This window comes from Perognathus longimembris, chromosome 3 (genome assembly GCF_023159225.1).
Source record: "Perognathus longimembris pacificus isolate PPM17 chromosome 3, ASM2315922v1, whole genome shotgun sequence".
NCBI lineage: Eukaryota > Metazoa > Chordata > Mammalia > Rodentia > Heteromyidae > Perognathus > Perognathus longimembris.
Window position 1 is genome coordinate 77,765,818 of NC_063163.1, and position 16,386 is coordinate 77,782,203.

The 16,386-nt window shown below is 38.7% G+C and overlaps 1 protein-coding gene across 3 annotated transcripts in view; it reads left to right on the plus strand.

Annotated features, from left to right (window-relative positions):
* The window catches only part of Ttc28 (tetratricopeptide repeat domain 28), a 534,278-nt gene that overhangs the window by 281,054 nt on the left and 236,838 nt on the right, over positions 1–16,386 (plus strand). For all 3 annotated transcript variants that reach the window (XM_048342731.1, XM_048342732.1, XM_048342733.1), the window contains 2 exons: positions 4,138–4,410; positions 5,216–5,346. In XM_048342731.1, the coding sequence (XP_048198688.1) occupies positions 4,138–4,410; positions 5,216–5,346 (404 nt within the window). The remainder of the gene's footprint in view (positions 1–4,137; positions 4,411–5,215; positions 5,347–16,386) is intronic.

Sequence of the window (16,386 nt, forward strand, 5' to 3'; positions counted from 1 at the left end):
CTTGCTATAACACTGAAAGCTCTGATAGTTTATTTAGATAGGGAAGTGGCCAGCCACTAAAGTACCACTGAGTTCAAGATATTCAACCCCCAATTCAGAAACAAATGTAAATAACTGCATTCTAGAACTGATGAAATCCATGTATCTCTTAGCCTCTACTGCATTCCTAAAAGCTCTCCATGTATCAGGAAATGTGACTTGTTCATCTTAAACTCTTAAAGCCTTTACATTTCAAAAGCACAGAGCAGCTGATCAGTCAGTGTTTTAAAGGGCCTTTGTGTTCTTATGGACTTGGTTTGACATTGGGGCTCTTTCATGCATTATACATGGATTCTAGAAAGAAAAACAATATAATAGCCACAGGCTGCCAAATTCCTGTTTTTTCTAGCCTGCTGAAATTCATAAAATTAGTCCATTTGTTAATAGCCCAAGATCCCCCTAGAATAGGAATTAGAAAATAGAATAATAGAATTGGGAACAATCTTATCAATCATTTATACATTTCCATCTTTATTCATGAGAAGCAAGTACAATTGATCGTTATGGTGTAATGTGCCTCTGTAATCCCAGCTACTTGGTAGACTGAGGCAGGAGGATTGCTTGAACCTGGGGTGCTTGAGACCAATATAGAAATCTCAGAGAGACCTCCATCTTAAGGAAAACAAAAGCTTATAAAATGCAAATTAGACCTTCTGATTAGTGAATGTAGACTAATGAGATCATTACAGTTGAAAACAAGACATTTGACATTGAAATTTAAGGAAATATTTACATATAGTGAAAATGACATTTGTGAATATATATTACTGTACATGAGCATAGATTTACTGCATAAGTACACTTATATGTACATAGGTATACCAACATACACATAGGGACACAAGTACATGGAGATGTGAACATTTGTGAACCATTGCTGCGGCTTTGATCTGTGCATTTGACAAGCAAGGAGACAGAGGCCATGCAGCTTTGAAATACAGGTCTCTACCCTAGCTTAGTGTTGACTCTATTGCTTCCCTAAGCTTCCTGTCCTGCAGGCATCTCTGTCTGTTCCTATCCCCTGCCATTCTCTGCAACTGTCTTCCCATGGCTCTTTTGTCTAGGACAAAATGAAATCACTTTCCCCAGAAAAAACTCAAAACCCAAGTCTTATTTTTTCCTTAAAATGCTCAAATTCTACCCCCATGAAGAGTTCTAGTTGTTCTTTACAACCACTGCCTTTATACCGTCTTTATAGTTATCTTCACATTAGCATTTATCTTTTTTTTTCAAATTTTTATTATCAAACTGATGTACAGAGAGGTTACAGTTTCATACGTTAGGCATTGGATACATTTCTTGTACTGTTTGTTACCTTGTCCCTCATTACCCCCTACCTCCTCCCCCTTTCCCTTTTCCCCCATGAGGTGTTCAGTTCACTTACACCAAACAGCATTTATCTTTTAATGCACTTGTATTGCTTTTTCTTATTTATTGATTTTTTATTTACTTACATTAGTTATATAGTAGAAAGAGATTTTGTTACCTTTCCATACATGTTTACAAAGTATTCCAATTCACTCCAGCCCCCCATTTCTCTCTTTCTCCATTCCTCAAACAATTTCAACAGGTTTCATTGTTTCAGTTTCATAGCTGAAATGGTCTATTTTGGCAGGTTCGCCCCTCTCATTGTTACATACGTTCTCTTTCTTGTGAAATACAGATGGGAATTGGATTTTTTTTCACCTCTCAAGTTTTTAATTTCATTTTCATCCAGTGAAAACTGTGCCATCAAATATTTTATTTCTGGGAATTTCTTTTGGAGTATTTTCCAGATATCTCTTTCAGACACAGTGTTCCCTCTTCTTTCTGCTACTTCAGTCCAGTTTTAGAAGCTCAGTTAGTTGATTCATTTTCTAACCTCACCATGTTGCTGTGGAAAGCACTTCTCCATCAGTCATTTGGGAAAGAGCATCTGAACACACTTCCCACCCATTTCATATCTCTGTTTCCTGCTATGAAAGCTGAAAACTTGAAGGCCAGTCCTCTCCTCCCCCACTCCCCCACCTTTTGCAGCTCAGACTTCAAAGCAGGTGCTAACAGGTTCAGAGAGGATAGCACAGAATTTGCTGTGTAGGTGGTGGCTGCCAACAGTGACATCTGTTTTCAAGTGTTGTGTTCAGCCATGGGGGTAGCATTGCCCACTGTGATGTCCTGAGTCCAGTTGCAATGATTATGTTGCCTTCACCAAACTGCTTTCATGACATGATTTTGGCTATGGGTTTGGAAGCCTGGATTTTTCTTCTTCCCAGTAGCCAGCCATTCTGTTTCTTTTTTACTTACAAGCATCCAAAACCAGTTTCTATAGCTGGCAACTTAGAATCTTGCCTGGCAGAGTCTGGGCTGAGAGCCCTATGTCTTTTCTTGGGTCTGGCCCAAGCTATCAGACCTTGGGTGAATCCCTTAAGTACTCATTTCTAAAATGAGGATTATTTTCAAAGTCTTTCAGCTCTGAAAATCTATTATTTCTGTTCTGGTCGATTGGATGCTGATGTGATCACCAGTAAGTGCCAAACCCATCAGCAAGTACCACCAAAATTCTGATCCCGGTGTGCCTCTAAGGTATGGTTCTATTCTTGCAATTCCTGAGTGCTTGGGCCTGTATTTAACCTGATTGGTTACCTGGCACTGCTTGCATTGTGACAGGTGTAAAAATGTTCTTTGTTCTCTGTTTAGTGATCTGATTGAAGGGAAAAAAAATTCTTTAGGCACCAGTAAGTTTTAAGGTTTCCGTGGTAATGTTGATTCAGATGAGAGCTCCTTACTAGAGAGTTGAGAAGTCATAAATTGTAAAAATTACATTTGAATGCATTACTGTGGACTAGGAGATTCAGGATTTAGTTTTTTACATGTATATGGCAGAACAACTCATGTGCAATAGATTTTCAGGAAAGCTAACAACAAATGGGTCAGAAGGCCCACTTTCCTACAGAGCAATAATTCATAGTTCTGCAGTTGTCTCTAAAGGAGAGGGAGAAGATGAAGCAAGAGGAGCTTGAAGGTCATCATCATTCAGACCTCACTCTAAATAGAAGGAAGCTGTGTGGCCCTCTCACCTCTGTCCTTGACAGAAAAGGCACATAATTAAAATGAGATCAACATTAACTTTGTTCTCTCTCTTGCTTTAATAAATCTTATGATTTTGTTTGGTAATATTTTTATTTGGACATGCTAGTTTCAGAAGTAGCGATAGTCCTTGGGGCTACCAGGAAGAATGGTCTGGCATTTTGTTGGCATCTCTAGGAACAAATTTTATTGATCAGTAATTCGTTTGGTTTTAGCTGACATTTATTGAGTGCCACACACATTAAGGACAGCCACCTTAATGGTAGTTGTGAAGTCATTTTTTAATGAGTCATGTCACGTTACTTGCTGTGGGGTTATAATAGAGTATTAAATAGCCCTATAGCAGTCTTCATAGTTAGCTGGGAAAAGACAGATGTGTAATATTTCTGAAATAGCTGGCCAGACTATACAATACTAACTCTAAAATGCAAAAACAGCTTAGAAATACAAATTAATGACAAGCTGGGAGATGGAAGCTCACTCAGGAGGCTGAAACCAAGAAAACTGCAGTTTGAAGCTAGCCATTCTCAAGGCAGAAAAGATTGAGAGACTTCATATCCAATTAACCAGCAAAAAGCTGAATGGTAGTAGTGGCTCAAGTGGCAGATCATTAGCTGTGAACAAGCAAGCCAACTAACAGCACAAGGCCCTGAGTTTGAGGCCCAGTACCCACAATAAAAATAAATAAATGGATGAATTAATGAACGCTGGAAGAGCTGAGAAGACTTGCCAGTAGAGGAAGGAGACAGGCTGGGAGACAGGGATGATGGTGCATCAAGTTCTAAGAAATCCAGGAGAAAGGCCAAGTGTGGCAATGTGCTTGGCAGTGACAGAGGACAATGCTGGATGGGGCAGGTGAGAGAAGCTAATCAAACTGGTGAGTGGACAGTCAGCAGTGCTAGATTGAAGACTTTGTACTTGAACTGGGCCATAAAAAGGAAGGAGAAGTCACCTGTTTCTACAGCATTTTTTTTTTTATAAAAGATTGCTTTGTATATCAAACTATATTCTCTTCTTTCCCTTTTTCTTCAGATTCCCTGGAGCCCACTTATCAGCAGCTTCAGAAGATGAAACTGGACAAGAGTCCCTTTGTGGTTGTGTCTGTAGTAGGGCAGGAACTCCTGACAGCTGGCCACCACAGCGCCTCAGTGGTTGTCTTAGAAGCTGCTCTGAAAATTGGCACCTGCAGCCTCAAGCTGAGAGGCTCTGTCTTCTCTGCCCTGAGCAGCGCTTACTGGTCCCTTGGAAACACAGAGAAGAGCACTGGGTACATGCAGCAGGACTTGGATGTGGCCAAGACTTTAGGTAGGCTCACATTGCTCCTCTTTATTTCCATGCAGGGACAAAACAAACAAAGCTGACCAGCCTACCATGAAGAGTGAATATGTCTCTAGAACATTCTCCATTTTAAAGTACTCAAGTCTTTAAGTCTTCTAGTATAACAAGGTACCAAACTTCTCAATGGCCAAGAGCTGTGGATTCACATACTCTAGGCCTTCCATAGAGATTTGGGCCCACAGATTTAATATCCTGAATGATAGTACTAGTGGGTGAATCTTTATATCTATTTTAATTTTTGCTTCATTTTGCCCAAGGTGGTGTAGTGCAGAAGTTAGGGACGTGAGGGGAAACCTTCCCAGCTTCTGAGTCCCAGTTTCCACACTTTTAGAACAAGTGTGATTATGCTCATGATCGTCTTTGTGGTGATTGTCTAGAGGACTATGGGAGAGAAGCCTGGCACCAGGGGTCCTGTAAAGAAGGGATGCACAGGCGACTTCAAGACAAATGTCAGAACTAGTAGCTGATAACTGTCCAGCATCATGCCATTCGCAGTGAGACTTGCACAGCATCTTCTTTGGGTCAAGGCTGCCAACTTCTAGACACCTAAGCTCTGTGTGGTTACAACAGTAATATTGGCTGCCCAGAAATGGAAGTTCTAGAATCTTAACTCACCACATGGGGTCTTGGGGAAGAAGCAACTGCTTTTCTTAAAGAAGCTGAGTGGCATCCTACCAAGCATATCTGTGGATGTTAAGATGATTATTCTATATGATTAACAGTGCTATAACTTAAAGACATTTTGCTTCTTTTATTTTTAAATTTGATTCAGGTGACCAGACAGGAGAATGCCGAGCTCATGGGAATCTGGGCTCTGCATTCTTCTCCAAAGGAAACTACCGAGAGGCTCTCACGAACCACAGGCATCAGTTGGTGCTTGCCATGAAGCTCAAGGACCGGGAGGTAAGTTGCTTACTGCAGACAGAAGGAGGTCTTCTAGTATCTCAGTAAGTGTTCTAGGATATTAACATTGATGCCATCTCTTCTTACCACTCAGGTGCTAGGTGGGCCTGTGGCCTTCATGTGTCCCCAACCTTAGGATCTAACAGCTATGGCACATATACTGCTCTTATCCTCTTCTAATGGACCATGGAATAGCTATAGCTATGTAAAATTAGCAGAAAGCTCTGTGTCATGACCTAGTCATTAAAACATGCTTTATTTGAGATCTGGTATTGTTTCTTTAATGGATTTTTGACTCTTCTGAGAGAAGCATATTAAGTTCACTGAGAGACTTGAATTATGATGATAATGAAGGACCATCCTAATCTTTATTAATGAGATGGAGTATAATATTCTCAAACTGTTGATTTCTAGTAGATGTGATAGGAGAAAGTATGCATATCCTGCTTTGTGGAAAGAGGGCGGCGTTTGCACGCAGAGAGATCCAGCAATGAATCTGGTTCCAGCACTTCCTGGATCTGGGTTCTCAGAGAAGTTATTGTTCTTTCTTTTCTCTTCAGTTTTCTTATTCAAGGAATGATTAGATATTCTATGCATGTTTGTGGAATGATTATATGTAATATATGTGGTACGCTTAGCATGATACTTGTGATTCCATAATAGTATTCTATAAAGAAATTTTGTTTGGCCAGGCATGTGGCTTCATGCCTGTAATCTCAGCTACTTGGGAGGCAGAGATCAGGAAGATTGAGGTTTGAGGCTAACTTGGGCAAAAAGTTAACAAGATCTTATAACAACAATAACAAGAAAACTTGTAGTGCATACCTGTCATCCCAAATATGTGGGAGACATACATAAGATTGTGTCTAGAAGAGGATTATAGTCTGCACCAGTTTGGGCAGAATATTCAAGACTTTAACTGAAAAATAACTAACGGCCAAAAAAAAAGATGTCTGGGGTTGTGACTCAAGCAATGGAATGCCCTCTTAGAAAGTATGAAGACCTGAGTTCAAACCCCTAGAATTGTTACTTTTCGTAAATTATTCTATATTAATGGAGAAGAAATGGTTAACAGCAGAGGAAACAATAAGTTTATTAATTAATTTCTGTGCTGAGAAATACATTTAAATCTCAGAATTCTAGTGTAGGACATTATAAATATCAATTATATTATTGAAATGATCCAGTAACTTCAAGTCCCTGGAACATGGCCAGGCAGGAATATCATAAAGAATCAAGAAATTGGAAAAAAAAAGATTAAAAAAGCTTGTGAGAGATAATAAGATCTGAGTTTGTTACAAGCCAGAAGCAACAGCTACCTGGGAAGATAAGACAGGAGGATCACTTGAGCCCAGAAGTTGGAGGACTCCGATAGAAAAAAAAGGAGGAGGAGAGGAAGAGAGAAGGGGGGAGATGAGGCCAAGAGAGGGAGAGAGAATGTAAGGAGAGAGGGAGAAAGGAATGAAGGCGTGAGGGAGGGAAGGAACTGTTTAAGGTTTATAGGCTTTTGGCAATTGTATCCTCTGGAGACTTGAATGAACATTTGTTTTTTATTTCTTATTACTCTTAGTTTATCAACGGTTTTCAAACACCAGATATGTTATTTTTCGTGGTGCTGGGAATAGAACCTGGGGCCTTAGAACATGCTAGCAGGAGGTTTACCACAGGGCTACACCCCTAGCCCTGACATTCTTTCTTAATGATGATATTTAGACCCGCAGAAAAGGAATCTAGAGGCAGATGTGGCACTAAAAAGTGAGAGCCAGGTTTAAGGATTAAAATAGCATAGTTGTTTAGACAGGCCCATTTGGTGAAGAGATGCATGACTCTTAATCAGTCAAGACCTGCATTTATAGTCCTTTTTGCTATCTCTTGGAAAAAAAATTTTTTTTTGCCTTTTCTTTTTTGGTACTGGGGATCAAACCCAGGATGTTGCACTTGCTAGGCAAGCGCTTTGCCACTGAGCTACATCCCAGCCCTATCTTTTGACATGTATACCAGCCCAGTTATTGGATGGGATAGAAAGATAGTTATAATCAGGGGCATTGTAGTGTCATAAGTATTCAAAAGGAAGAATGAAAAATTTCTTCCTTCCCTCTTCTTGATAGGGTGATTTTTGTATCACTTATATTTTCTGAATTTTATAAAGCACTGAGTGGCAATGTATTTTAAGAAATTGGGCCCTGGGGAAATACTGTTGCTGGTCCTTCCAGCTTTTTCATCTCAGAGTTGCCACCTATATAGGCTCCTCAGTACCCTGCTGTTGTCCTTTCTGTACCCACTCATGCAGTGGCTGCTAGGAAGCCCTGTGTGTAGAAGAGAGAGACCCTGGGCTGGCTTTTAAACCCACCCCACTCTATGGGAAGATAGAGAATGTCCAGCTGCCACGATTCTTTTCTGAGTTGAATAAGTTCATCCATTTCCTCCTGGAAACCAGTCATCAGACCTCTGACAATGTTAGCAAGCCTCTTCTGCCTGCTGCCCTTACATCTTGGCTGGCTAGGGTTGTCTGTCACACAGCCAGATATAGTGTTTGTCTCTGGAATTATGGGGTAGTATGTACTTTCCTGAAAGGTGATGTAATTTTATTAATATTTTTTCATAAATGTATTTCCAAATCAGAAATAGTAAATGTTCATTAATACCCCTTCCCTTCTTCTCTTTCTCCCTCCTTTCCTGTGCTTGAGAACATTTGAGATTTATACTCTCAGCAAATCTCCAGTATACAATATGGTATTGTTAACTATACCTTTGCCATATATAAGACTGTAAGTCTGCTCATTCTAAATAACTGAAATTTTAGAGCCTTGATCAACATCTCCCCATTCTTCCCTCCCCAATACTGGTAGCTACCTGTCCATGTCCATTTTGCTTCTATGAATTTGACATTTTAGTATCCAACTATTAGTGAGATTATAGTTGGTTTTTCTTCTGTGTCTGGCTTTTTTTACTTAATGTAATGTCTTCCATGTTCATTCAGGTGTTGCAAATGGCAGGATCTATTTCCCTTTTAAAATTAAGTAATATTCGGGTGTGTATACCATAGTTTATTTATTGGTTGGTTGGACACGTAGGCTATTTCTACATCTTGGCTGCAATGAACATGGGCCTTTCTCTTAATTTAAAATTTTTAAGACGCCAATGGTGTTCCAACATTTTTTTCTTTTTTCTTTTTTATGCTGGTTCTGAGACTTGAACTCAGCGTCAGGGTACTGTCCCTTGCCATTTTCGCTCAAGGCTGGCACTATACCATTTGAGCCACACCTCCACTTCCAGCTTTTTAGTGGTTAATTGGAAATGAGAGCTGGTGGTTCACACCAGTAATCCTACCTACTCAGGAGGCTGAGATCTGAGGATTGTGGTTCAAAACCAACCTAGGCAGGAAAGTCTGTGAGATTCTTACCTCACAGAAAAAGCTGGAAGTAGCACTGTGGCTCAAGTGGTAGAGAGCTTGCCTTGAGCAAAAGAGCTCAGGAACAGTGTTCAAGCCCAGATTCAAGCCCCAGCACCAAGGGGGGAAAATGGGAGGATATAAGAGTCTCACAGATGTTTCTGCTCAAGCTGGCTTTAAACCACAATCCTCAGATCTCATCCTCCTGAGCACCTAGGATCACAGGTATGAGCCATTGATACTTGGCTCTCCATTTTTTCTGTCATCTTTTCTCACTTAAGTACTTCTGTGAGATCTCATTGGAAATGAATTTTTTCCATTGTGAGTTTTTCGAAAAGCAAGTTATTGGGGTATAGAAAAAGTGTTTATCTTATGTGTTTTGTAATTGGCCTTATGAAAATAATCTTACAGTAATTTTGTTATGCTCTGAATTCTTTTATTGATTCGTTTGCATTTTCCTATAATGAAATTATTACCAATGATCAGTTCACACTTGTGTGTCCTTCTTCCATGGTCTTTTTTTTTTTTTTTTCTTGAGAGTTATACCAACTGGGGTGTTGGGAGAAACAGCATACATCTCTCTTCAGGAGAAGTTTTGAAACTCTTCTTTCTCCTCTTGACACTGTAGCTTTACTTACACTGTTTCTTGGCCCCTTTGCATTGTTTATATTGAAAGAAAGGTAGCAACCTGCCTTCAGAAGCAAAAATTAAGCAGCAGAAATGCTGTCAATGGCAAGGATGGGAAACTACAGGTCCTGCTTTACATATCTTGGCTTGTAATAAGTTTTAGCATTTTCCCAAGTAGTGTGATAGCAACAAAACCAGTTTATTTGCTTACCTTCATGATGCAGTAGGCATTTCTCTTGTACAATTATTTTCAGAGGCTTAACAGGGGAGGTGATCTTTCTCCATGGGAATTTTTATTCTGACTAACCTCTTGTCTTCTTTAATGATTTCAAAATTAATTTCAGGTACCCAGAGACCTTCTTGTGAGTGAATACTAATTGTCAGAAGAGTGCATAAATTACACTGTATTAAAGATCGTGCTCTCCATTCAGGACATCTGAGATGCAAATATGCTGATGACTTTGAAGTTTTTCCCAGTGTGATTTCTCTCCTGAGCTCCATATTTCTATATGCAATGGCTTCCAGGAGCCCACCCACAGCTCTCTGCCCCTGCCTTAGCCCTCCATCTGTGCCTGATTCTGTGTCACCTACCTACCACCTACCCTACTCTCTTGTCTGCTTAGTTCCTAGATTCTCTTTTTTTTTCTGTCACCTAATTCTGCTTTGTTGCTCCTTCTCCCTTGGGTTATAACCATTTTTTGGTGTGTGAATAATGGCAGTAGCCTCTCCTTGGAACCTTTTTCACTTATGTCGGCATTCTACTACTAGTTGAGGAGGAAAGATATGTATTTCTGAGTGTATGAGCATAGCCAGGGACATTTACACACTTCTTTCTAGAAAAGGGTCATGGCTGGCAGTGTAAATTTAGGTCTCCTACAAACTTGGTCTTGAACTGTTATCTAACTCCCTTATTGTGCTGTTGGATGCATGAATTGTGCCTGAGTTTTGACACATTTTGTTCATAATTGTTTTGTGTGCTGGTCCTGGGGTTTGAACTCAGGACTGGGCACTGGCTCTGAGCTTTGTTGCTAAAGCCTAGTGCTCTACCACTTAAGCCATAGTTCTAGTTCCAGCTCTTTGGTAATTAATTAGAAATAAGATTCCCATGAGAACTTTCCTGCCCAGGCTGTCTTCGAACTGCAATCCTCATATCTCATTCTCCTGAGTAGCTAGGTATACAGGCATAAGCCACTTGTACCTGGCTTTGCTCAGAACTTTTTTTGGAAAAAAACTTTTATTTTCAAAGTGATGTACAGAGGGGTTACAGTTACATATGTTAGGTAGTGAGTACATTTCTTGTCCAACTTCTTGCCCCCTCACTCATTTTTCTCCCACCTTCCCTCTTCCCCAACCCCCCCCAAGTTGTACAGTTAGTTTACAACATATTGTCTTGTAAATATTGCTGTTGCACTGGTTTACCTTTTATCCTTTTTCCCCACCATTTTAATGTTACCCTTCCCTTCCGTAATTCAGATGAACATTTATAACATACCCAGGGTATCAGAATCAAATACAGTAGAAACAGGAGATAAATCATAGCAAAAATGAACAGAAGAAAAAGAAATGATTTCATGTAGTATGTTAAAAATACAACAATGATAAACCACTTGTTTCTATATTTTGGAGTACATTTCACTTAGCATCATCTTATGTCATCATGTGTACATAGATACTGAGCGATTGTAGTCATCTTCTAGGACTATGATAGACATATACTAATTACTACCGAGGATGGAAAACATAGAGTCTATGTTTCTTTGGGTCTGGTTCACTTCACTTAGTATGTTTTTTCTCAGTCTTTCCATTTTCTTACAAATGGGGCAATGTCATTCTTTCTGATAGAAGCATAGAATTCCATTGTGTATATGTATCACATTTTCTTGATCCATTCATCTACTGAGGGACATCTGGGTTGGTTCCATATTTTAGCAATGACAAATTGTGCTGCTTATGAACATGGCTGTGCTGCTAGCTTTAGTATGGCCTTGTATGTGATCCTTTGGGTAAGTACCCAAAAGTGGGGTTGCTGGGTCATAGGGGAGCTCTATGTTTAGCCTTTTGAGGAACCTCCATACTGCTTTCCAGAGTGGTTGAACAAGTTTACACTCCCACCAACAGTGTGGTAGCATTCCATTTTGGCCACATCCTCTCCAACATTTGTTGATATTAGTTTTTTTTGGTAATGGCCCTTCTTACTGGGGTGAAGTGGAATCTCATTTATGCTTTGATTTGCATTTCTTTTATGGACAGAAATGTTGAGGACTTTTTCATGTGTCTATTGGCCATTCTCATTTCCTCTTCAGAGAAGTCTCTCAGTCTTTAGCCCATTTATTAATGGGGCAGTTGTTTCTTTGAGGATTTGTTTGGGGGGAACTTAATTTCTTGAGTCCTAAGTATATTTTAGATATGAGGCCCTTGTCTGTTGTCTGGACAGTGAAGATCTTCTCCCAATCTGTGAGCTTTCTATTTATCTTGCAAGCTATGTCCTTTTTTATGAAGAAGCTCGGCCATTTGATGCAATCCCATTTGTCCAACCTTTCTTTGATTTGTTGTGTTTCTGGGTCTTCATTAAGAAAGATTTGCCTTGTGCCAAGGAGCCCTAGCGTTTCTCCTACTCCTTCCTGTTTTCACGGTATTTGCTTTTACCTCGAGGTCCTTGATCCATTTGGAATTGATTCTGGTACAGAGTGATATATAAGGGTCTAGCTTTAGGTGTTTTGTGTGTGTGTTTTTGTGTGTGTGTGTGTGTGTGTGTGTGTGTGTGTGTGTGTGTGTGTGTTTTATAGGTGTTTAACCAAGTTTGTAGGCACCATTTGTTGAAGAGGCTGTCTTTCTTCCATCCTATCTTTTTGGCCTTCTTATCAAAGTCCTCATGTCTGTTCTTGTGCTAGTACCAAGCTGTTTTTATTACTATCGCTTTGTAATAGAGTTTGAAGTTTGGTATTGATATTCCTCCAGCACTGTTCTTCCTGCTGAGAATTGTTTTTGCTATTTGGGGTCTTATAGTGTTCCATATGAATTTTTTAATTGCTTCCTCTATTTCATTAAAGAATGGTTTTGGAATGTTGGTGGGTATTGCCTTGAATTTACTAAGAGCCTTTGGCAGTACTGCCATTTTCACAATGTGAATCCTCCCAATCCAGAGTATGGAAGGTTTTCCCACTTCCTGAATTCTGCTTTAATTTCCTTTTTCCAGTTTAAAGTTTTTATCCTAGAGGTCTTTTACTTTTTTCATTAAGTTTATTATTAGATATTTTATTTCTTTTTGAGACTGTTATAAAAATGATTACATTCCTGATTTCAGACATTGATTTTTGAGGATTTATTTTACTGCTCTGTCAATTTTGTTAATTTTTTTGAAGAACCAACTCTTTGTTTCTTTGATTCTTTCTATGGTTTTGTTGGACTCTAAATAATTTAATTTTGATTTAATTTTAATTACTTTTTTCTGTCTCTTGGGCTGAGGTTTGGCTTGTTGTTCTTTCTCAAGGAGCTTAAGGTGCATCATTAAATTGTTGGATTGAGATTTCTCCAATTTGTTGATGCAGGCACTCAGAGCTATAAATTTTCCTCTGAGTACTGCCTTTGCTGTGTCTCAGAGGAGCTGTGCTTGTTTTGGTGACGTTTGAATTTCCATTCTGATTTCTTCAATGACCCACTGGCAGTTCAACAATGTGTTGTTCAGTCTCCATGAGTTACAGGATTTTCAATGGTAGATTTTAGTGTTGAGCTCTAATTTTATTCCATTGTGGTCTGAGAGAATGCAGGTAATAATTTCAGTATTTCTGAATTTGCACAGATTTGCTTTGTGACCTAAAACGAGATTTATTTCGGAGAATTATCCATGAGCTGTCGAGAAGAACGTATAATCTGGTGTTGCTGGATGGAGTATCTGGTTAAGTCTAGTTGATCTCTGCAATAGTTTAGTTCTGAGGATTCTCTGTTGAGTTTTTGTCCTGTTGATCTAGCCAGAGGCGACAGTGGTATGTTAAAGTCACCAACGATCAATGTGTTTGGATATATGCCTGTTTTTAGAGAAGATAGTGTTTGTTTGATAAAGCTGGGAAGTCCAGCGTTTGGTGTATAGCTATTTAGGATGGTTATAATCCCTTTTATTAGTATGTAATAACTTTGTCTCTTCTCACTCATTTTAATTTGAAGTCAATTTTATCTAATACTAGAATTGCAACTCCAGCCTGTTTATGGGGGTTGTTTCCTTGATTCCAGCCTTTCACTTTTCGAATATGTTTGCTTTTGTGGGCAAGATGTGTCTCTAGCAGAAAGATGGTTCTTGCTTTTTGACCCACCTTGTCAGTCTATGTTGTTTAATTTTAGAGTCAAGTCCTTTAATATTGAGAGTTAAGATTTAAAGTTGTTTGTTAGTTTCTGTTATTATATCTATCTTTTTAAAGGCTGTTCCTTGTCAGTCCTTGCTATAATAACCTGGTTTTCTATTTAGGGTCCATTTCTCTGTCCGTATCATGATTTTGTTGGTTTTCAATGTGTGGAACATCTTTGAGAATTTTCTGTAATGCTGGTATGGTGGTATTACGTTGTTTCAATTTTTCCTTGCTGTGGAAGGTTTTTATTTGACCTTCAGCTATGAATGAAAGCTTAGCTGGTTATATCATTCTTGGTTGGTAATTATTTTTCTTTATTCCAGGATCTTCTTGCTTTCATGGTCTGTGCTGAGAAATCTGCAGTAATTCTGATTGGTTTTCCTTTACATATGATTATTCCCTCCTCCCTGGAAGCTTTAAAGATCCTTTCCCTGGTTTCTGTTGATCCTGTATAATGGATTACAGTGTGTCGGTGGGATATCCTATTCTTATTGTGTTTATTTGGGGTTCTAAAAGCTTCTTGTATCTGGATGGGCCTATCCTTTTGGATATTTGGGAAGTTCTCAGCTAGTATTTTGTTAAACAAATTTCCTATTCCATTAATTTCCTTCTCTAGGTTGTCCTCAATACCTACTAGCCTTAAATTAGGCATCTGCCCTTCTCAGATTTTGGTGAATCATCTCTTCCTCATTGAACCAACCCTTTCTCAGTTCCCATCATTTTTACTCCTAGTAAATACTAGCTATTGATAAGGGCCACTTATCAATCTTTGTATTACTGCCTTTTGCGTACTGTCCAAGGAAATGTTTGTGCATCTTAAGGCCATGAAGTCATTCTCCCATGAGGATTTTCACCTTTTGTGCTCATAGCTACTGCCAGTTGGAACTGATTTGTGTTTGCTTTGGTGTAGTGAGTTGAGTTCTGGTTTTTCCTCTGTTTGGATACCCAGCACCACACTCAGGAGACTGCACTGCCTGTTGCTTGTCCTGAGTAAGGTGTAATGTGTTTGAGGACTTCACATTCTATTCTGTTGATCTGTTTGCCTTTCTTTATGTCATTATCCTCTTGCCAACTGCTGTAGCTTTTCAATGAATTTAGATATCTGTTACTGTAATTCTTTTGGCTTTGTTCTAGTTCAAGATCACTCTGGCCATTCCAGGTTGCTCAGATAGTATGTGTAATATATTTTACAACCAGCTTGTCAGGTCCTCCTTGCCTGACTCAAACATCCTGGTGGAATTTAGCTGAAATGATATTGACTCCATAAGTACATTTGGATATTACATTTTATCAAAATGGACTGCTTTTCCATTTAATTAAGCCTTATATAACTCTACCAATAGTGTTATACTTTTCATTGTAGAATTAATGCATATATTTCTTTAATTTTAATTGTTTCTTAGGCTTCTGTGGGCATTTGCTATTGTAAATCATTTGTTTGCACATCCATTCATCCATTCATTCATTCATTTATGGTACTGGGGATTGAACCTTAAGGCCTCTTGCATGGTAAGCAGGTACTCTACCACAGGAGCCACACCTCCAGGCCTTTTGTTTATATTTGTATTTAAGAAGGAATCTCTCTAAGTTTACACTTGGATGGCCTCAAACTCAAGATCCTCTGCCTCTCCTTCCTGAGTAGCTAGGATTATTTTATTAGTGTGTGCCACCTGGTTGTAAATGTTATTTTTGAACTGTTTTTTCTCTACACGACCCTTTCCTTGACCCACTCATTTAAGTCAAGCACCCAAGGAATAAAGTTGTTTGCTCAGTCGTCTGTGTTCCCACAGTACTTTGTTTTATATTGCTATAGTCTTATCATCACTTAAGTCAGGTGTTCTATTTCATGATGCAATATATCTAGCCAGAACCACTGTGTGTCCTTCAGGATCTGTTCTGTCCACCGTGGTAGCCACTTCCACGTGTGGCTCATGTGAGTTGTTTGGATTGAGATACACTGTATGGTCCAAATACACTATGGACTTCAAGTCTTGTAATTACTAAAATGGACATGAAGCATCTTATTACTAAGTTTTTATTTTGGTTATAATATAATGGAATGTTTTGGATTAAATAAAATGTTATTAAAATTCTAATTTTCTCTTTTTATATTTTTATGTGGCTACTAGATTACTTAGATTTCACTTATGGCTTTTATTTTTATTAACAGTGGAGTTCTCACCCGTTTCCTATTCATTTAATATCCATGTATGTATAAAAATATATGGCTTTGTCTTTCTTCATTTTTAATTCCAAGAAAATGAACACATTCTAGCATTTTTTTATTCTTGTTTCTTTGTTTTTGGCTAATGCAATTTTGTGTTTATTTATGGGATACAGTACAATAATTTGATGCATGTATTTGAAGATAATGATGAAATCAGTGTAATTGGTATTTCTGACTCCTTTGAAATTACCATGTGTCTGTGTTGGAATTCTTCAAACTCTTGTAGTTATTTTGAGGTTCAAAATAAATTACTGGTAGACTGTAGTAGTTCTGCTGTATGTAGAACATCAGAATGAATTTTTCTTATTTAATTGTACTTCGTGCCTGTTATCCAACCTTTATCTGTCTCCTTTAGCTCCTCCCCTTTTAGCCTCTAGAGACCACTCTTACACTGTCTTCTATGTTATTAATATTTTTACCTTTCACTCCCTCTTGTTCCCCTGTGAGAGCATGAG